Source organism: Heptranchias perlo, chromosome 9, assembly GCF_035084215.1.
Source record: "Heptranchias perlo isolate sHepPer1 chromosome 9, sHepPer1.hap1, whole genome shotgun sequence".
In the NCBI taxonomy this organism is placed as follows: domain Eukaryota; kingdom Metazoa; phylum Chordata; class Chondrichthyes; order Hexanchiformes; family Hexanchidae; genus Heptranchias; species Heptranchias perlo.
In genome coordinates this window covers 7,321,310-7,343,833 of record NC_090333.1, presented here as the reverse complement: position 1 = coordinate 7,343,833, position 22,524 = coordinate 7,321,310, and the positions used below count along the sequence as shown (strand labels likewise).

The 22,524-nt window shown below is 44.7% G+C and overlaps 1 protein-coding gene across 1 annotated transcript; it reads left to right on the top strand.

The window, feature by feature from the left end:
* Positions 1 to 475: 475 nt before the first annotated feature.
* Positions 476 to 19,487, top strand: LOC137325635 (di-N-acetylchitobiase-like). Its single transcript, XM_067990901.1, has 7 exons — positions 476 to 607; positions 5,427 to 5,565; positions 12,432 to 12,640; positions 14,186 to 14,357; positions 14,446 to 14,543; positions 16,078 to 16,239; positions 19,302 to 19,487. The coding sequence occupies exons 1-7, from the start codon at positions 476 to 478 to the stop codon at positions 19,485 to 19,487; spliced, it is 1,098 nt and encodes a 365-aa protein (XP_067847002.1).
* Positions 19,488 to 22,524: the final 3,037 nt, after the last annotated feature.

Genomic DNA, 22,524 nt, shown 5'->3' with positions numbered 1-22,524 from the left:
GTCGGAGAAGGCAACGTTATGGAGGTGGATGTCGGCAGTCTTGGTGATGGAGAGGATTTGTGGTCAGAAGCTCATATCAGGGTCAAATAGGACTCCAAGTTTGCAAACGGTCTGGTTCAGCCTCAAACTGTGGTCATGGAGAGGGATGAAGCACTTTGAGACATTCTGAGGTCATGAAAGGCGGTATACAAAAGCAAGTTCTTTCTTTTTCCTTTATTAGTTACTCTGTTCGGTGTTGGGCTGAAGGTTGGCCAAGATTTGGAGGAAGGGGGAGAAGAGAACGTCCCTTTAAAAATTGCATTTCAGAGTATGAAGATTGTTTCAAAATGTCACTGTTGCCACATCCACCAACACAGAGAGAGAGAGAGAGAGAGACTCAGGAGGTGTCATCATCAGTCACATCCGGGTGGATATAAATAAATGATCTTGCTGCATCTGGTGGATCTTCATATCGGGCAGAGCTCAGGCGGAGAGGATGCGCTGGAGTTTGGAATTGGCGCAGACCCTGGTCGTGCTCGTGCTGTGGATCTGCTCCGGCTCCGGGACCGGCTGTCCATGTTCGGATCGGGCTCTGTGCAAACCCGTGACCGTGGAGCATGAGTTCGAGGTGGGTGTTCGGGGGCCGGGGGTGGGTGTTCGGGGGCCGGGGGTGGGTGTTCGGGGGCCGGGGGTGGGGGCCCCCTGCTCATGGGCTTGTTTACCACGGTGGGTGGTGTTTGTTAAAATATTGGAGCCAAAGGCGTCTGGGGAGTGAGGTGAATTTAAAGGTCACGGGCTGGGCTGAGTTGGGTTGGGGGACACGGGCTGGGCTGAGTTGGGTTGAGGGGCACAGCCTTTCTTGGAATTGGGCCACGGGCTGGGCTGGGGGCCGGCGGTGGAACAGAGAGCTCCAGCCTGGAGCATGGGTGAGAGATGGACTGCAGAGGGGTCGTTGATATGGTCCAACTGTCAGGAACAGTCTGAGGGGTGTGGGTCGGGGTGAGGGACAGGTGGAGCTATTGGGATGGGGGTAGTGGGGGGAGGAATGTCCGATTATTGTTGAAATGCCAAGTGTATCATATTATAATCCGTATGTTAAAGTGTTAATGTTGGTATCGTTACAGTTTGTATAAAATAAGACCAACAGTAGTATTGAGCAGTGCAAAGATATTTTAACAAGTGCAGCATCCATAAAATGTGTTTCTTAAAATATTTCTCCAATGTGCAGAGTCTTAAATGATGTGTGATCTAACTCCTGCAGTGTGTCTGTCTAATACCATGGTTGAGGTCACCGGTTTGTGGTTTTCACAGAATATTGATCCCCAAAACACCAGTTAAAAATCCTGGAATCTCATGCAATAAAAATGACATTTGACTTTTTCACTCATTGTAAAACTGGGACCTTGGCCACGGTTAAACTGAATACAACGTAACAGATCTTTAAAAAATACATTGGTTGCAAAATGACTCTGTAACTGCTGACTGTATTGATGAGGTCAGTATTTACTTCAGAGCAATGTTACTAAGTGGGCAGTGTGGCAGCAACAAGAGCACCACCAATATAACCTGCAGGCTCGATGTGTTCATTCTGCTTTTATCCCACTTCCCCCACCTTCCCACTAACAAAACATTCTTCTGACAGATGGGTGGGATAAAAGTCTCCTCTGTCTGTTGGTTCCAAGAATGAATAAACTTGAATTTATGGAGCACCTCATGTCCTCAGGATGTCCCAAAGAACTTCACATGAAATGAATTACTTTTTGAAGTGTTGTCGGCAAACTCAGCGGCAATTTTTAAAAATTTGTTCATGGGATGTGGGCATCGCTGGCAAGGCCAGCATTTATTGCCCATCCCTAATTGCCCTTGAGAAGGTGGTGGTGAGCCGCCTTCTTGAACCGCTGCCGTCAGTGTGGTGAAGGTTCTCCCACAGTGCTGTTAGGTCAGGAGTTCCATGATTTTGACCCAGCGACGATGAAGGAATGGCGATATATTTCCAAGTTGGGATGGTGTTTGACTTGGAGGGGAACGTGCATGTGGTGTTGTTCCCATGTGACTGCTGCCCTTGTCCTTCCAGATGGTAGAGGTCGTGGGTTTGTGAGGTGCTGTCGAAGAAGACTTGGTGAGTTGCGACAATGCATCCCATGGATGGGTCACACTGTGCGCCGGTGGTGAAGGGAGTGAATGTTTAGGGTGATGGATGGGGTACCAATGAAGCGGGCTGCTTTGTCCTGGATGGTGTGGAGTTATTTAGTGTTGTTGGAGCTGCACTCATCCAGGCAAGTGGAGAGTATTCCATCAAACTCCTGACTCGTGCCTGGTAGATGGTGGAATGGCTTTGGGGAGTCAGGAGGTGAGTCACTTGCCACAGAATACCCAGCCTCTGACTTGCTCTTGCAGCCACAGAAATTATGTCGCTGGTCCAGTTAAGTTTCTGGTCAATGGTGACCCCCAGGATGTTGATAGTGGTGGATTCGGCGATGGTAATGCAGTTGAATATCAAGGGGAGGTGGTTAGACACTCTCTTGTTGGAGATGGTCATTGCCTGGCACTTACCTGGCACAAATATTACTTGCCACTTATGATTCCAAACCCGGATGTTGTCCAGGTCTTGCTGCATGCGGGCACGGACTGCTTCATTATCTGAAGGGTTGCGAATGGAACTGAACACTGTGCAATCCCCATTTCTGACCTTATGATGCAGGGAAGGTCATTGATGAAGCAGCTGAAGATGGCTGGGCCTTGGACACTGCCCTGAGGAACTCCTGCAGCAATGTCTTGGGGCTGAGATGATTGGCCTCCAACAACCACTGCAACCTTCCTTTGTGCTAGGTATGACTCCAGCCACTGGATAGTTTTCCCCCTGATTCCCATTGACTTCAAATTTACTCGGGATCCTTGGTGCCACACTCGGTCAAATGCTGCCTTGATGTCAAGGGCTGTCACTCTCACCTCACCTCTGGAATTCAGCTCTTTTGTCCATGTTTGGACCAAGGCTGTAATGAGGTCTGGAGCTGAGTAGTCCTGGCGGGAACCAAACTGAGCATCGGTGAGCAAGTTTTGATGAGTAATGTCGTTTGAGAGCATTGTCGACGACACCTTCCATCACTTTGCTAATGATTGAGAGCAGACTGATGGGGCAGTAATTAGCCGGATTGGATTTGTCCTGCTTTTTATGGACAGGACATACCTGAGCAATTTTCCACATTGTTGGATAGTTGCCAGGGTTGCAGCTGTACTGGAACAGTTTGGCTGGATGTTGTCGGGGTCCATAACCTTTGATGTATCCAATGCACTCAGCTGTTTCTTGATATCACTTGGAGTGAATCGAATTAGCTGAAGATTGGCTTCTGTGATTGTGGGGATGTCAGGAGGAGGCCGAGATGGATCATCTACTCGGCACTTCTGGCTGAAGATGGTTGCAAACGCTTCATGCCTTGTCTTTTGCACTCACGTGCTGGTCTCTGCCATTATTGAGGATGGGGATGTTTACAGAGCCTCCTCCTCCCGTTAGTTGTTTAATTGTCCACCACCATTCACGACTGGATGTGGCAAGACTGCAGAGCTTTGATCTGGTCCGTTGGTTGTTGTGGAATCACTTAGCTCTGTGTATAGCATGTTGCTTCTGCTGTTTAGCATACATGTAGTCCTGTGTTGTAGCTTCACCCGGTTGGCACCTCATTATTAGGTACGCCTGGTGCTGCTCCTGACAAGCTCTTCTGCACTCCTCAATGAACCAGGGTTGATCCCCTGGCTTGTTGGTAATTGTAGAGAGTGGAATATGCCGGGCTATGAGGTTAGAGATTGTGCTGGAATACAATTCTGTTGATATGTGCAGAGCAAGGTCCCACAAACAGCAAGTTGCATGAATGAACAGTTAATGTGTTTCTGCTGATGTTGGTTGAGAGAAAAGTGTTGGCCAGGACACCAAGAGAACTCCCTGCTCTTCAATATTGCCAGCGGTCTATTAGATCCACTTTAACATCTCATCCAAAAGTCAACCCCTCCAACAATGCAGCACTCTCTCATTACTGCACAAAAGTGCCAGCTTGGATGATGCATGTTTGATCGTCTCAGTCCAAAGGAAAGGGCCCAAATCACAAAACTGTGATGAACTAAACTGCAGCACTAAACAGGCAGTCTCATTTGAGAACACAGGATGGTTGGTGTGAGAAATGGAAAAATGTCACACTGGTGCAGTATGGGCTGTTTCTCTTTCTCGGGAACTATATTCTGATCTAGTCTTGCTGGTCTCATGGGAGAAATGCTTGATTTGACACCAGGTACCTTGAATGGAAAATTTTTTAAACTATAACTCCAAAGTCCCTTGTAAAATGAATTTATTGAGTTTAAGTTGTCCTTTTGCAGTGTATTGAGCACCAACACTTGGAATGGAGTATTGGGATGTGAGCTCCTTTTCCTCATGTTGTTCAGTTCCTCTCACCTGCACTATTGTGGAGATGGAAGTTCTGAGAGGTTGTTCCTCTTTAGCATATTCTTTTTTTCTGGTGGCTGCATTTAGATCGACATTGGTGGCAACCTGAGAATCAGTTCACCAGCCATTCCATACCCTACAACCTGGGGAAATGATAATGGGCCAAATTTTGCTCTAACAGGGCATCTAACGGTGCTTGCCGTTACTTGGACCTGCCCTTGCACGTTTTTGAGTGGCAAGTTGCTGAAAGTGCGAACTGATAACGGGGCAGTGAGTGAAACAGGGCATTTGGGAGCTGAGTGAACAGGGCAAGAAACAGGGTATCTCCTTAACCAATGAGATTGAAGGATTGTGAAATTAACAGCGCAAGGATTGAGAAGGAAGTCTAAATTAGAGTGGGCGAATTCAATGTCAAATCAGGTACAGAAAGAGAAATAAAGAGAGGAAAAGAAAGATTGGATTAAAAGAGGGGAAAAAAAGCGAGTGAAAGGGGAAGAAAAAAAAGTTTTAATTTTAAAATTGCCATTTTTAAAAGCTCCAACAACAATTAAATCCTGAAGGAATGAGACTCCACTCTTGTAATAGTTAATTTTCAGTGCCAGAGATCTTGATTGCCGATAATGAACACATTCACCGTCGTTAAAAAGGTACTTAGACTGGAATGGAAAAGACGTAACTTTCCATGGCGAGTTTAGTTTGAATCTCCTGCGCAAATACATGAACTTTACGTCGTTCAATGCATTTTTAGGTTGAGCAAGATAGCTGGATGCTGTTTTCGTGAAGCGAACAGCGGAGCAGCCCAACTCGGTCAGCAACTTGTGGATGTTTGAGTTTAACTGCGTATCTGCCCCTCGCCTGAAGTTGCTGTACCATTTACACATAAATAAAACGAGCCCCATTCGCCTCACCGTTATTTTGTCAACAAAATCTGGGCCATTGATTGTGAAAATATATATTTTTAAATGGCAGTTTTCTGCCCTTCATTACTGCAATTGACTGCTTTATTTCGTACTAGGTCTTTGTCTTTGATGTTGGAGGAAAGGATTGGAAGTATTATGACTGGTTTAAGGTTACGACTATAGCAGCCTTTGGACCTTACGATCCTGAGCTTTTGTGTTATGCTCATGCGAATCAAGTTCGAGTTGTCCTGAGAGGTAAGTAATTTTATCACAGAAAAAACAAATGTCCTTCTGTCTTCTAATGCAAGCTGTATTATCGAGAACCACATAAAAGGACATTCAGTGCACAGCCTTGAATTGCGACCTTACAGTGCTGAAATTCCTCTGCAGCTCCTGCACAACTCGAGCTAATAATTCCACATTCCATCTATAATATATTAAAATCTTACATCCACACACACACCTCCTGTCTACAAAACCTTACTTTCTGTAGTCAAGTTTTTCACACTTTTGTTGCAACTTTTTCCATTTATAAATTCCTCTGTCCACATTTATAATGGGAACTGTCTCCGTAAACTTGATGCACTGTAATTACATCCTCCCCACCAGTGGTGGCACTGTAGCACCTCTGTTTTGCATCTTTCAGCTCAAATTGCTATTAAAATAAAAATTACAATTGATCAAAGTATTATATTAAAAATTAGGACAAAATTTATGATTTCACAATGGGGACTGAGTTACATCTGAACACCCTGGTGGAATTATCCCCCACACTCCAATCCTGCTTCGCCTGAATACTACACAAGTCTGGACTCTCTTTGTCCATTGCCATGGGAGATTGACTGGTGATGTATTTTTATTCTACTTTTCACCTCCCAAACTTGCTGGATTCGTGAGCACTGAGCGGGAGTCTTCTGATCTAGGAGTAGGGGAGGGGGAGAATTCTGAGGAGGGAGATTGTGGGATCCAGCAAGGACTCAGGAGATGGTCAGGGATTGCTGGGATCTGGCAGTATTGGGGAGATCGGGGAATGGAGGGTCTAACATGTCTTGTTGGGGAGGAGGGTGGTCTAATGGAATGCGACCCAAACTGCTATTGACATCTTTGGAAGCATCAGTCCCTCACCCCTCACATGTTCCTGCAAGTTAGGTGCCCGAACCACCGCTTCCCTCATCGTCGCCCTATTCCGATCTTCTGTACTTACCTTGAGCATTTGAGCTGAAATGCTTGGTTAAGAAAGCCTTAAAAAGCGCAAACAAAGCATTGGGGTTCATTTCTAGAGGGAAATAATTCACAGCAGAGAAGTTATGTTAATCTTGTATAGGTCCTTGGTTAGAAAACACTGAGAGGACTGTGCACAGTTCTGGACTCCATACTACAAAAAGATACAGAAGTATTGGAGAAAGTGCAAAAAGGATTTACAAGGATGATATCAGAACTGAGAGAGCATGATTATCAGGAAAGACTGAACAGGCTGGGGCTCTTTTCTCTAGATAAGAGAAGGCTGAGAGGTGATCTGATAAAGGTATTTAAAATTATGAATGGTTTCGATCGGGCACGTGGAGTTCCTCAGGCAGTGTCCTAGGCCCAACCATCTTCAGCTGCTTCATCAATGACCTTCCCTCCATCATAAGGTCAGAAATGGGGATGTTCGCTGATGACTGCACAGTGTTCAGTTCCATTCGCAACCCCTCAGATAATGATGCAGTCCGAGCCTGCATGCAGCAAGACCTGGACAACATCCAGGCTTGGGCTCATAAGTGGCAAGTAACATTCGCGCCAGATAAGTGCCAGGCAATGACCATCTCCAACAAGAGAGAGTCTAACCACCTCCCCTTGACATTCAACGGCATTACCATCACCGAATCCCCCACCATCAACATCCAGGGGGTCACCATTGACCAGAAACTTAACTGGACCAGCCATCTAAATACTGTGGCTACGAGAGCAGGTCAGAGGCTGGGTATTCTGCGGCGAGTGACTCACCTCCTGATTCCCCAAAGCCTTTCCACCATCTACAAGGCACAAGTCAGGAGTGTGATGGAATACTCTCCACTTGCCTGGATGAGTGCAGCTCCAACAACACTCAAGAAGCTCGACACCATCCAAGATAAAGCAGCCCGCTTGATTGGCAACCCATCCACCACCCTAAACATTCACTCCCTTCACCACCGGCGCACTGTGGCTGCAGTGTGCACCATCCACAGGATGCACTGCAGCAACTCGCCAAGGCTTCTTCGACAGCACCTCCCAAACCCGCGACCTCTACCACCTAGAAGGACAAGGGCAGCAGGCGCATGGGAACAACACCACCTGCACGTTCCCCTCCAAGTCACACACCATCCCGACTTTCAAATATATCGCCGTTCCTTCATTGTCGCTGGGTCAAAATCCTGGAACTCTCTTCCTAACAGCACTGTGGGAGAACCGTCACCACACGGACTGCAGCGGTTCAAGAACGCGGCTCACCACCACCTTCTCGAGGGCAATGAGGGATGGGCAATAAATGCCGGCCTTGCCAGCGACGCCCACATCCCGTGAACGAATAAAAAAAAAAAAATTGGCAAGATGTAACGAGTGCCACAGGAATCAGTGTCCTAGTACATGAATCACAAAGAGTTAGTGTGCAGGTACAGCAAGTGATAAGGAAGGCAAATGGAATATTGTCATTTATTGCAAGGGGAATGGAATATAAAAGTAGAGATGTTTTGCTACAGTTGTACAGGGCATTGGTGAGACCACATCTAGAATACTGTATGCAGTTGTGGTCTTCTTATTTAAGAAAGGACATAATTGCTTTGGAGGTAGTTCAGAGAAGGTTCACTCGACTGATTCCTCAGATGAGGGGGTTATCTTTTGAGGAAAGGTTGGATAAGTTGGGCCTGCATACACTGGAATTTAGAAGAACGAGAGGTTATCTTATTGAAACATACAAGATCCTGAAGGGACGAGAAGGGGTCGATGATGAGAGGAGGTTTCCCTTTGTGGGAGATACCAGAACTCGGGGCCACCAGTTTAAAAATAACGTGTCTCCCATTTAAGACGGAGATGAGGAGGAATTTTTTCTCTCATAGGGTCATGAGTCTGTGGAACTCCCTTCCCAGAGAACGGTGGAGGCAGGGTCATTGAATATTTCTAAGGCTGAGTTAGACAGACTCCTGATTAACAAGGGAGTCAAAGGTTGTAGTCGGGACACAGGTAAGTAGGGTTGAGGTCACAATCAGATCAATCATGACCTTACCAAATAGCAGAGCAGGCTCGAGGGGCTGAATGGCCTACTCCTGCTCTCGTATGTTCATATGTTTGTAATTTTCCGCTTGTGGGCGAGTCGAAAACTAGAGGTAATCCAAAACTATAAGATAGTCACAAATAAATCCAATAGGGAATTCAGGAAAAACTTCTTTCGTCAGTGAGTGGTGAGAATGTGGAACTTGCAACCACATGGAGTGGCTGATGCAAATATAATGGATGCATTTAAGGGGAAGCTGCAGAAGTGTATGAGGGAGAAGGATATGTCCAGGCTTTGGAGACAGGCTGAGGCCTTCAAATAAAAACTTCACTTGTCTTCAATGTCTTCACTTCAAGCAAAGACACTAAAAGACACAAATGAAAATTCGGTGAATAAATATAAACATGTTATTGTGAAATGTCATTTTTTGAATTTGTATTTTATTTTAGGAACTCTTATTTTATAAATTAAATATTGCAGTTACTGAGGAAAAACATGGTCCATGAAAAACAGTTTCAGCTGCAGGTTGAGAAATCTGTTCCACACCATCACTTGGTGGCCGTAGTGTGGAACTGCATCACCACAGGCCACATTATGGGCAAAATCCTATTATAAAGGAGACAGGACAGGCGTCACTGGATGGGAACACAATTAAAATAGAAAAACAAAAGATAGTGTTGACACAGAACTTTTGAATAAAAAGATGACAGGACATAGTGTTTTTAATAACCTATAAATAGATAGGTGGAACTTTTATTCCCTGGCACAGCAGCAGTCTGCCACTGATGCCAGGATTTAGAATGAAGAATGCAGTTTAATGAAAGCTCGACCCAATTGTGTCCAGAGCCCAGCACACACGCTCCATTCTTCCGACTCTGGGCGACTGAGATTTCTCCTCTTCCTCCATCAATGGCAGAACCTTCAGCTGTTACTGCCTTGAACTCCAGATTCTTCTTCTTCAACTTCTTTGTCTTGCTATTTCTCTTCCTATCTTCGAATGCCTCATCAAAACCTACCTGTTTGACTGTGCCTTTGGTCACTTCCCTCAAGTGTCAGCTTGGCTCAGTGGCAGCACTGTGTCTCTCCTCCTGGGTCAGAAGATTTTGGGTTTACTCCAGGACGTGACACATAAGTGCAGTACTGAGGGAATGCTGCATTGCCAGAGGTGCTGTGTTTCAGATGAGACCTTAAACAAAGGCTCCACCTGCCTGTTCAGGTGGATGTAAAAGACCCCATTGGCACAATTCAAAGAACAGGGAGTTCTCCTGGTGTCCTGGACAACATTCATCCCTCAACCTACATTACCAAAACAGATTAACTGGCCATTTATCTAATTTCCTATTTGTCGGACCTTGCTGGGCACAAATTAGCGACCACATCTGCTTACAAGACAACAGTGATTACGCTTCCAAAATAATTTATTGGCTATGAAGCATTTAAGGACATCCTGAGGATGTGAAAGGCACGATGTGAATGCAAATTCTAGCTAAATCTTCCTCTACTACTTCCTACTTGATGTTGGCAGTTCTGTCCTGTAAAGTGTCTTTGGACACAATGTTCTGTGAATGATGCTCTGTAAATGCTCTGTAAATCGACCTCCATCTGAACTTGCAGCACTCCGTTCTCTCAGTTCCACCTTTGACATTGTCATTAAACCTGCTGACAAGGGCGGCTCTATTGTAGTTTGGTGAACAGACCTCTACCTCGCAGAGGCTGAATGGCAACTCTCCAACACCTCCTCCTATCTCCCCCTGGACCATGACCCCACCGCTGAACATCAAGTCATACTTTCCCAGACTATGACTAACCTCATCTCCTCTGGGGATCTTCCCCCCATGGCCTCCAACCTCATAGTCCCCCAACTCTACACAACCCGCTTCTACCTACTCCCCAAGATCCACAAACTGGACTGCCCCGGTCGACCAATTGTTTCAGCCTGTTCTTGCCCCATGGAATTTATTTCTTCCTCTTCCAATGTCCTCCGTAACTTTAACAGTTTCCAGTTTCCCGGCCCTATCCATCTCCTTTTCACCCTGGACGTCCAGTCCCTCTGCACCTCCATCCCTCACCACGACGGCCTGCGGGCCCTCCGCTGCTTCCTTGAACGGAGACCCAATCAGTCCCCATCCACCACCACCCTCCTCAGCCTGGCTGAACTTGTTCTTATGTTGAACAACTTCTCCTTTGATTCCACTCACTTCCTCTAAATAAAAGGTGTTGCTATGGGAACTCATACGGGGGCGAGCTATGCCTGCCTTTTTGTCGGATATGTGGAATACTTTTGTTCCAGTCCCACTCAGGACCCCTCCCTCACCTCTTTTTCCGGTACATTGATGACTGTATCGGTGTTGTTTCCTGCTCCCGCCCTGAACTGGAATATTTGATCAACTTTGCTTCCAATTTCCAACCTCCTCCTGCCTTCACATGGTCCATCTCTTTCCCTTCCTCGACTTCTCTATCTCCATTTCTGGGGATAGGCTGTCAACCAACATCTATTATAAGCCCACTGACTCCCACAGCTACCTTGATTACCTCTCACCACACTTCCTGTAAGAACTCTATTCATTCTCCTGGTTTCTCCGTCTCTGTTGCATCTGTTCTGACGATGCCACCTTCCACATCAGTGCTTCCGATAAGTCTTCCTTTTTCCTCAACCGAGGATTCCCCTCCACTCTAGTTAATGGCCCTCGACCATGTCCATCCCATTTCCCGTACTTCTGCCCTCACCCTTTCCCCTCCCTCCCAGAACCATGATAGGGTCCCCCTTGTCCTTACCTTGCACCCCTACGAGCCTCCACATTCAATGTATCATCCTCTGCCATTTCCACCACCTCCAGCGCGATCCCACCACCAAAAGCATCTTCAACTCCCCCCTGTTTCAGCATTCTGAAGGGACCATTCCCTCTGCGACACCCTGGTCCCCTCTTCCATCATCCCCAAAACCCACTCCCCTTCGTTCAAAATCCTGAAGAGTTTAGATGAAGTAAATAAGCAGAAAATGTTGCCATTGGCAAAAGGGTCAAGAACCAGAGGACACAGATTTAAGATGATTGGCAAAAGAACCGAAGGCGACATGAGGAAAAGCTTTTTTACGCAGCGAGTAGTTATGATCTGGAACGCTCTGCCTGAAAGGATGGTGGAAGCAGATTCAATCATGGCTTTCAAAAAGGAATTGGATAAATACTTGAACGGAAACTTTTGCAGGGCTACGAGAAAAAAGCAGGGAAATGGGACGAACTGGATTGCTCTTTCAATGAGCCGGCAGAGGCTCGATGGGCTGAATGGCCTTCTTCTGTGCTGTAACCATTCTATGATTCCATGATTGTATAGTATACTGTATTTGCTGCTCACAATGCAGTCTCCTCTACACTGGGGAGACCAAACGCATGTTGGGTGACCGCTTTGCTGAACACTTCCGCTCAGTCCGCAAACGTAACCCTGACCTTCCGGTCGCTTTCCTCTTTAATTCTCTGTCCCACTCCCACTCTGACCTCTCTGTCCTCGGCCTCTTACACTGTTCCAATGAAGTTGATAGAATGATAAGGGACAGGAGGAGGCCCTTCAGCCCATCGTGTCTTTACCTTTCCCATTCCCACCCTCCTTGACTTGCACCATCATCCCTTTTGTCATTTAATCTCTCTTGCCCTCCACCCATCACAGACCTTCCCTTTTGTTCTTTTGTCCCCTCCCCTTCCTTCCCCACCCCCCCTTTCTCTGCCTCTGCACTTGCTTAAAAACTGTTCAATCTCGAACTTCTTCCAGTTCTGAGGAAAGGTCATCGACCTGAAACATTAACTCTGTTTCTCTCTCCACAGATGTTGCCCGGATTGCTGAGTATTTTCAGCATTTTCTGTTTTTATTTCTGTATAAATGGACATTGTTTGTTCACCAGGAGTTCCAACATACAAAGACATTATGGACAGAAATCACCAAAGAAAATGGATCAATCACAGAGTCAACTCTGTAAAAAGACAATTTATGGATGGAATCAATTTGGACCTGAAGTTTTCTGCTGAAAATAATTCTGCTATCAAATTGTTGATAACTGACCTGGTTGCCGAAACCACGAAGAAATTCCACATTTTAATACCTGGGTCTCAGGTAAAGGAGCCGTTATTTATTAAATGGGGATAAGCAATTTAGTTTCTACTTAATTGTAAAGACCATTGATATTTTTCTGGATAAGTGAATTGAAATCATGATTTTTAGCTGCTGTTTATCAGTGCATCATCTTGTTCCAAAGCTGCTTTAACCATTGCTGAGGTTAGAAATTTTAGATTGAATCAGTTTAAATGGATATACAGCAAACTTGATGCTGCACCACTTGTAGCCCAGAATGATACAAGTGACTTGAGGCCCGGCTTCCCGGACCAGCATTGTTCGAACTGTAATTTTCACATCGGTTCTTAGAATGTTACAGCACAGGAGGAGGCCATTCGGCCCATCATGCCTGTGCCAGCTCTTTGAAAGAGCGATCTAATTAGACCCACTCCCCTGCTCTTTCTCCATTGCCCTGCAATTTTTTCCCTTCAATTATTTATCCAATTCCCTTTTGAAAGTTACTATTGAATCTGCTTCCACCGCCCTTTCAGGCAGTGCATTCCAGATCATAACAATTCACTGTGTACGAGGACACCCAAGTCTCTCTGAACACCAACATTTAATAGTTTCTCACCATTTAAAAATATTCTGTTTTTCTATTCTTCCTACCAAAGTGAATAACCTTACATTTCCCCACACTGTACGCCACCTTGGATCACTATTATACTCTCTGGAGTTTAGAAGAGTGAGATGATCTCATTGAAACATATCAGATTATGAGCGGGCTTATGAGGTTGTTTCCCATGGCTGGAGAGTCTCGAACAAGGGGCATAGTCGCAGGATAAGGGGTCGGCCATTTAAGACTGAGATGAGTTGGAATTTTTTCATTCAGAGGGTTGTGAATCTTTGGAATTCTCTTCCCCAGAAGGCTGTGGATGCTGAGTTGTTGATTATATTCAAGGCTGAGATAAATAGATTTTTGGACTCTTGGCAGAATCAAGGGATATGGGGATTGGGCAGGAAAGTGGATTTGAGGTCAAAGATCAGCCACAATCTGTTTGAATGGCGGAGCAGGCTCAAGGTGCAATGTGGCCTACTCCTGCTTCTGTTTCTTATGTTCTTCTGTTCTTAGACCTTGTTAACTCAGATTGCAGTGATTTAATTCTTGACCTTAGGCCCTACGGTCAAATAGCCTGCCAGCACTCAATGTCTGGCCTCGTGTAAACAAACTTTGGGCACTTTGACTAGGTATTGGAGTGGGGCTGGCCCTTTTAGGACTGCAGTTTGGTCACAACTTAATGCCTTTTGAAGAGGAGGAGAGAAAACTGACAGAAAATTGGAGGAAGAAGGTGGGTGAGCAGTGGGGAATTGAACCTGATTAATATTTGATAACCGAGGATCCTATTAATTCTAACTCACTATTTGCCCCAACTTTATCCTGTTCCTTTTTATACAGTCATGAACACTGTCGAACTCCTAACCTGTTAAATTCACAGCTCCCTTGGACCATGTGCGAGTGCATATAAAAACCATATAACTACTAGTGATATCCAACATCAGGTATGAGATGAAACTAACTTTTTCTTGTTACTCTTTGGCCCTTAGGTCACATTTAACGTGCCTTGGTCTCCAGACTGCATTGATGGCCGATGCTATGACTTTTTGAGAATTGCAAATTCCTGTGACTTTTTATTTGTGATGTCCTATGATATGCAGAGTCAAATGTGGGACATTTGCTTTTCAAAGCCAAATGCTCCCTATTACCAGACTTTATCAGGTATGTACAATAAGACCATCTGGTTCAGGGTCTACCTGCCCGATATCAATGTGAATCTAGGACCCTCATTATTATTTTCCCCATTTAGGTTACTCCGCTTATATCAATCTGGGTATTGATTCCAGAAAGCTCGTGCTGGGAGTTCCATGGTATGGTTATGACTATACTTGCAGGCAGTTGTTTGAGGTAAGGTGTTGTCATTATCTGGCTTTCAGATATCCTAATTATTGAGAATTAACTTTAGTAAACCGTTGTCTTGTTGCTGTGCAAACTATCCCATTGATTCCCTTTTCTGAGGAAATTAATTGTTTGCATTGCACAAGAAATGAGAGTGAAGTCAGTTCACCTGAAACTCATCCCTCTGGTACATTATCTGTCCGAACAGGGCATCGAATTATATTTTGGAACAGTCCAGTATTTTTGCCTCTGTTCACTTGCTTGTAGACTATTTCAAAAACTTCTCTTTACATAAAGAAGATTTTTGATATCTGTTCTATGTTTACTTTTCACTAATTTCCACATGCATCCATTGGCTGGGCTTACCTTACCCATGCTATTCAACATTTTATTCCACTGAGGCCTCCCCTTAATTGCATTCTTCTGAGCTGCAAATCTTAAGCTTCTGCTGATCTTTTCTCAAAACTCATTCCTTTACAATTTTTTTTATTTGTTCATGGGATGTGGTCATCACTGGTAAGGCCAGCATTTTTTGCCCATCCCTAATTGCCCTTGAGAAGGTGGTGGTGAGCCACCTTCTTGAACCGCTGCAGTCCGTAGCAAAGATTGTACAACTGAGTGGCTTGCTCGGCCAATTCAGAGGGTGATTAAGAATCAACTATATTGCTGTGGGTCTGGAGTCACATATCGGCCAGAATGGATGAATTCGTGAACAGATGAAATACAACAATCCCATAGTCTCATGGCCACCATTACTGAAAATAGTTTTTTTAAATTTCAGATTTTATTTAGTTGAAATTAAATTTCCCAGCTGCTGTAGCAGAATTTGAACTCATGATTCCAGATTATTCGTCCAGGTATCTGGTTCATTCGTCCAGTAACATAACCACAATGCTACCATACCCAGTGGGAGACATTGGAATATAGGAACAGGAGTAGTCCATTCTGCCCCTCGAGCCTGTTCCACCAATCGATCATGGCTAATCTGGATCTTAACTCCATTTACCCACCTTGGTTCTGTAACCCTTAATACCCTTACCTAACAAAAATCTATCAGTCTCAGCTTTGAAATTTTCAATTGACCGAGCCTCAACAGCTTTTTGAGGTCCAGAGTTCCAGATTTCCACCACCCTTTGTGTGAAGAAGTGCTTCCTGACAACACCCCTGAATGGCCAAGCTCTAATTTTAAGGTTATGTCCCCTTGTTCTGGACTCTCCCACCAGAGGAAATAGTTTCTCTCTATCTACCCTATCAACTGCTTTGATCAATTCAAACACATCAATTAGATCACCCCTTAATCTTCGACATTCAGTCTTGTTGCTGTCTATTTCAAGTTACAACCTTGTCCTTATCTATAAATGTACTATTTAATTTATATATTTCTGTGAGAGACCCTCCTCTCTATATTGTAAAGCTTATGTTTCTCTAATTGTCCCTCATAGCCTTTACACTTAGAGATCAGTCATGCTGTTATTGCATTTTTGAAATTACCAAAGTAACTCTATTCACAAGTGTTATTTTTTCATCCTTTCGTACTTTTCAGGGTGGTAGGTGTGTATTGGAAAAGATTGCTTCCCGAGGTGCCCCTTGCAGTGGTGCAGCTGGACGTCAGGTCCCATACAAAGAGATCGTACAGCACGTGCACAAATCAATTACTGGCAGATATTGGGATGATGAGCAGAAAGCCCCATATTATATCTACATGGTAAGACTATCAATCAAAACACAATGGAGAGTTGTGCATTGTCCATTCTTTGCAGAATGCAAACATTGCAGTGTTTCATGATTCAATATTCTCTGTGTGCAGGATTCAGCAAAGTTCAGAATGTACAGTTTCTGCAGTAGAAAATGTGTGTAGTTGGAGAATAGCCAAGAAAATGGGAGTTGACAGACAAAGCACCAAACCAATTCCGAGCTGTGGACTTTTCAAATAGATCACTTCACACAACCCATATTGACCCTCCTGTGAAAATCATCATAGTTCAGTTCGTGAAATGTGTGCCCCTGTCTCCCATTTGATGATCAATTTAACACAAAAGATTGACGGTAGCGTGCCCTGTACATAAGAAAACTGCACAGTAGCAAATACCACACACTCTCAACCAACTGCATTCTACCTAGTCACATGTCTAATTGACATTGGCCAAATCTTGCTGAGATACTTGATGCACTGCAGTCAAAGGCTGTGATGCTTGAGCTTTCAGCAGTAACATTGAAATCATGTTTTCCACCTTTCGATTGCAATATTTTGTTACTTTGAGCAATTTGAACAGATTATTTTGAGATGATAGAATGTTCCACATTGAGTTAAATCAGACCTTGGTTTATCCTATTGTTTTAAATTGTTTTCTCTGGAGGCCAATGCTAACTCTGACTTGCAAGTCATCTATCTCTTTCTATTTTCCCCCAAATCATTTTTTTCCCCAATCGAACACCATAATCTTTTGCCTTGTTGCATCTGAATTGACATCTGGGCTGTCCATTGGATTTTTCTCAGTTGCTGTCCTGAGGGAGTGCTGCACTGTCAGAGGTGCCATCTTTCAGATGACACGCTAAACTGAGGTCCCATCTGCGCTTTAAATGTGTGTCTTATGTTCATATGTTGCACAGCATCCAGATGAGTTAATTGATTTGAGTGTTAAAAATGATAGATTGGGATTTCCTTGGAGCTGCAGGGGCACAATTTCAAAATTTGCAGATGGCCCAAAACTTGGAAGTGTAATGAACAGTGAGGAGGTTAGTGATAGACTTCAAGAGGACATAGACAGGCTGGTGGAATGGGTGGACACATGGCAGCTGAAATTCAACGCAGAAAAGTGTGAAGTCACACATTTCAGTCGGAAGAAAGGTGAGGCAATGTAAACTATGGGATGCAGGAAAGGAGAGATCTGGGGGTTGATGAGCACAAATCGTTAAAGGTGGCAGGGCAGGTTGAGAAAGCATACAGGATGCTGGGCTTTATAAATAGAGGCATAGATTACAAAAGCATGGAGGTTATGATGAATACTTATAAAATGCTGGTTCGGCCACAACTGGAGCATTGTGCCAGTTCTGGGCACCGCACTTTTGGAAGGATGTGAAGGCCTTAGAGGGGGTGCAGAAGAGATTTATGTGAATGATTCGAGGGATGAGGGACTTCAGTTACGTGCATAGACTGGAGAAGCTGGGGTTGTTCTCCTTCGAGCAGAGAAGGTTGAGAGGAGATTTGATAGAGGTGTTCAAAGTCATGAAGGGTCTGGACAGAGTAGATAGAGAGAAACTGTTCCCATTGGTGGAGAAGTCAAGAATGAGGACATAGATTTCAGGTGATTGGCAAAAGAACCAAAGGTGATATGAGAAAAAACTTTTTTACACAGCGAGTGGTCGTGGTCTGGAATGCACTGCCTGAAGATGTGGTGGAGCAGATTCAATAGTGGCTTTCAAAAGTGAATTCGATATAATATCGCCGTTCCTTCATCGTCGCTGGGTCAAAATCCTGGAACTCCCGACCTACAGCACTGTGGCAGAACCTTCACCACACGGACTGCAGCGTTTCAAGAAGGCGGCTCACCACCACCTTCTCAAGGGTAATTAGGGATAGACAATAAAGCTGGCCTTGCCAGCGATGCCTACATCCCATGAACAAATAAAAAAAAACTTTCAAAAGGGAATTCGGTAAGTGCTTGAAAGGAAAAGCTTTCCAGAGCTAAGGGGCGAGGGCGGGGGAATGGGACTAGCTGGATTGCTCTTGCAGGGAGCTGGCATGGATGTGACGGGCCGTATGGCCTCCTTCCGTGTTGTAACCATTCTATGATACTATGATTCTGCATCTTCAGCAAAGCTCATCCACAATATTCAGAAATGTGTGCTTGAGTGTGAAGCATTGTTTCCGACATAGACTGTTGGATTTCATATTAAAAATTAAGCTGACAGTTTGGGCAATTTGGCTTGAATCTAAGACGGAGATCCTCTTTTTGAGGGTTTCTCATCAGGACACCTGAATTTAAATGTCAAGCCCATGGAGGAACTTCGGCTCATTTTCAAAGCTTCGTTGTTTGAACAGAGAGTTAGTCCACAATGACAAAACGTTGGAATTTTAAAAACAAAATCTCTACACTACAGGTAGGAAATAAAAAGCCGGTATCAGTAAAAGTTAAAGAATGGCATTTATATTGTGCTTTATCGATTGTCTCTCTGAATCGTCCCAAAGTGCTTCTCACAATAAGTTACTTTGAAGTGCAGTAACATCGTTATATCACTGACTTGAAATTAAGCTGTGGGATGTTAACGGATGAACGCTTAATTCAATCAGTGAACAGTCTCGCGATATTTTAATGATGACATTAACCTATTAAATCATTTGTACTCTATCCCACGCTGTCATTTTTAGAACAACATTTAATTTTAGTAATTTAAAGAATTCAAAAAGTTGACATTTATTCAGATTCGATGTTCTGTTATCATAGTGAAGGCTCAGTGGTCAGATTCTTTCTAAAATTAGTTTCTATTTTGATTCCTAATCAGGTGTGATGTGTAAATGTACTCAGACACTTTACAGATTACTTACAGTTCATGTAATGTTACAGTGCTTTTCACAATCCGTTTCAACTAAGGTTTGGAACAATCCACCTCTTTACCTTTCTTTTCCTCAGCCCACCTAAGCTTGTCTTTTAATGCAAGCATTTTAAATAGTGCTGCTGAAGATTTTCAGCACTGTGTCTCGAACTGTGCATTGACCCAAACCCCTCGCTCCTATCTGTGTAACTCTCTTTTGTTTTCTTATGGCAGGTTAACAATACTTATCATCTGGTCTGGTATGACGATCCGCAGAGCATTTCAATTAAGTCAACGATCATGAAGAAATTGAAACTCCGTGGCATAGGCATGTGGAATGGAAATATGCTGAACTACAGTGATGATCATTTCATAGTAAAGCAAACTGAAGACATGTGGAATGCTCTTTGCCCTTTGTGAGGAAAATGGCAACCTTGAACCATCTAACCTTAACATAATGTAATCATTTCATTTTGCAAGTAAACTCAGCAAAAAGTGAGCTAGCTTCCAACATTAGAAATTAAAGATAACGCAGATCTAGGAAACAGATTTAACATTTTATCTAGCTAACGATTTCCAATTCAATGAGAAACAAATGTACGAACGTGATTTGTACCACAAGATCTGGTCGCTTCAGGCATCTTAAGTTGCTTACAAAGTGCGCCAAACCTGTATTGACTATCATAATGCTTAATGATAGTGCAGGCTAAAACTTCTTGCCACTAAATACTTAATATTCAGGGAACAATTCAGCTTTCCCATTGAGTAATTATGCAGTTCTGACATGCACATGTGTGCTGTCTGTTTGATGCACATTTTAATTCCTGACTGTTCATTTTTATGATTTTTTTTGTCTTGGGTTATCATTTTTAAGAAAGGCGAGAGAGGGAAACCAGGGAATTATAGACCAGTTAGCCTATCATCTGATCTGGGGAAAATGCTGGAGTCTATAATTAAGGATAGGGTGACTGAACAACTCGAGAATTTTCAGTTAATCAGAGAGAGCCAGCATGGATTTGTGAAAAGTAGGTCATGCCTGACAAACCTGATTGTATTTTTTGAAGAGTCAAGTAAAGTAGTGATCAGGGGAATGTCAATGGATGTTATTTATATGGACTTCCAGAAGCCACGTGAGTCAGTTCCTCTCTTCCCCCATCCCCTTCACTCCCTTAGTGACCTCATCAACCATCAAACCAATAAAGAACAGTGCTCTACTCACACTGACACAACAAACTGTCAGGAACTTGACAATTTTTTTTAATATTTCAAAATAGACTTTATTTTATCAAATTTAAAGATACACACAGTTCAATGTAAAAAGACACAATTTCAAGCATTGCAGTTCGAACCAATACAGTGCAGATCGTACACACTATGATCCCATTATTACAAAACACAGTTTTTTTTTCATTCGTTCATGGGATGTGGGCGTCGCTGGCGAGGCCGGCATTTATTGCCCATCCCTAATTGCCCTCGAGAAGGTGGTGGTGAGCCGCCTTCTTGAACCGCTGCAGTCCGTGTGGTGACGGTTCTCCCACAGTGCTGTTAGGAAGAGAGTTCCAGGATTTTGACCCAGCAACGATGAAGGAACGGCGATATATTTCCAAGTCGGGATGGTGTGTGACTTGGAGGGGAACGTGCAGGTGGTGTTGTTCCCATGTGCCTGCTGCCCTTGTCATTCTAGCTGGTAGAGGTCGCGGGTTTGGGAGGTGATGTCGAAGAAGCCTTGGCGAGTTGCTGCAGTGCATCCTGTGGATGGTACACACTGTCGTCACTGTGTGCCGGTGGTGAAGGGAGTGAATGCTTAGGGTGGTGGATGGGGTGCCAATCAAGTGGGCTGCTTTATCTTGAATGGGGTCGAGCTTCGTGAGTGTTGTTGGAGCTGCACTCATCCAAGCAAGTGGAGAGTATTCCATCACACTCCTGAGTTGTGCCTTGTAGATGGTGGAAAGGCTTTGGGGAGTCAGGAGGTGAGTCACTCGCCAATGAATACCCAGCCTCTGACCTGCTCTCGTAGCCACAGTATTTATATGGCTGGTTCAGTTAAGTTTCTGGTCAATGGTGACCCCCAGGATGTTGATGGTGGGGGATTCGGTGATGGTAATGCCGTTGAATGTCAAGGGGAGGTGGTTAGACTCTCCCTTTTTGGAGATGGTCATTGCCTGGCACTTTTCTGGCACGAATGTTACTTGCCACTTATGAGCCCAAGCCTGGATGTTGTCCAGGTCTTGCTGCATGCAGGGTCGGACTGCTTTGAGGGGTTGCGAATGGAACTGAACACTGTGCAATCATCAGCGAACATCCCCATTTCTGACCTTATGATGGAGGGAAGGTCATTGATGAAGCAGCTGAAGATGGTTGGGCCTCGGACACTGCCCTGAGGAACTCCTGCAGCAATGTCCTGGGGCTGAGATGATTGGCCTCCAACAACCACTACCATCTTCCTTTGAGCTAGGTATGAATCCAGCCACTGGAGAGTTTTCCCCCTGATTCCTATTGACTTCAATTTTACTCGGGCTCCTTGGTGCCACACTCGGTCAAATGCTGCCTTGATGTCAAGGGCAGTCACTCTCACCTCACCTCTGGAATTCAGCTTTTTTGTCCATGTTTGGACCAAGGCTGTAATGAGGTCGGGAGCCGAGTAGTCCTGGCGGGAACCAAACTGAGCATCGGTGAGCAGGTTATTGGTGAGTAAGTGCTGCTTGATAGCACTGTCGACGACACCTTCCATCACTTTGCTGATAATTAAGAGTAGACTGATGGGGCGGTAATTGGCCGGATTGGATTTGTCCTGCTTTTTGTGGACAGGACATACCTGGGCAATTTTCCACATTGTCGGGTCGATGCCAGTTTTGTCGCTGTACTGGAACAGCTTGGCTAGAGGCGCAGCTCGTTCTGGAGCACAAATCTTCAGCACTACAGCTGGGATGTTGTCAGGGCCCATAGCCTTTGCTGTATCCAGTGCACTCAGCCGTTTCTTGATATCACGTGGAGTGAATTGAATTGGCCGAAGACTGGCTTCTGTGATGGTGGGGATATCGGGAGGAGGCCGAGATGGATCATCCACTCGGCACTTCTGGCTGAAGATGGTTGCAAACGCTTCAGCCTTGTCTTTTTCACTCATGTGCTGGACTCTGCCATCATTGAGGAAGGGGATGTTTGCAGAGCCTCCTCCTCCCGTTAGTTGTTTAATTGTCCACCACCATTCACGACTGGATGTGGCAGGACTGCAGAGCTTTGATCTGATCCGTTGGTTGTGGAATCGCTTCGCTCTGTCTGCAGCATGTCGCTTCCGCTGTTCAGCATGCATGTTGTCCTGAGTGGTAGCTTCACCAGGTTGGCACCTCATTTTTAGGTACGCCTGGTGCTGCTCCTGGCATGCTCTTCTACACTCCTCATTGAACCAGGGTTGATCCCCTGGCTTGTTGGTAATGGTAGAGTGAGGAATATGCCGGGC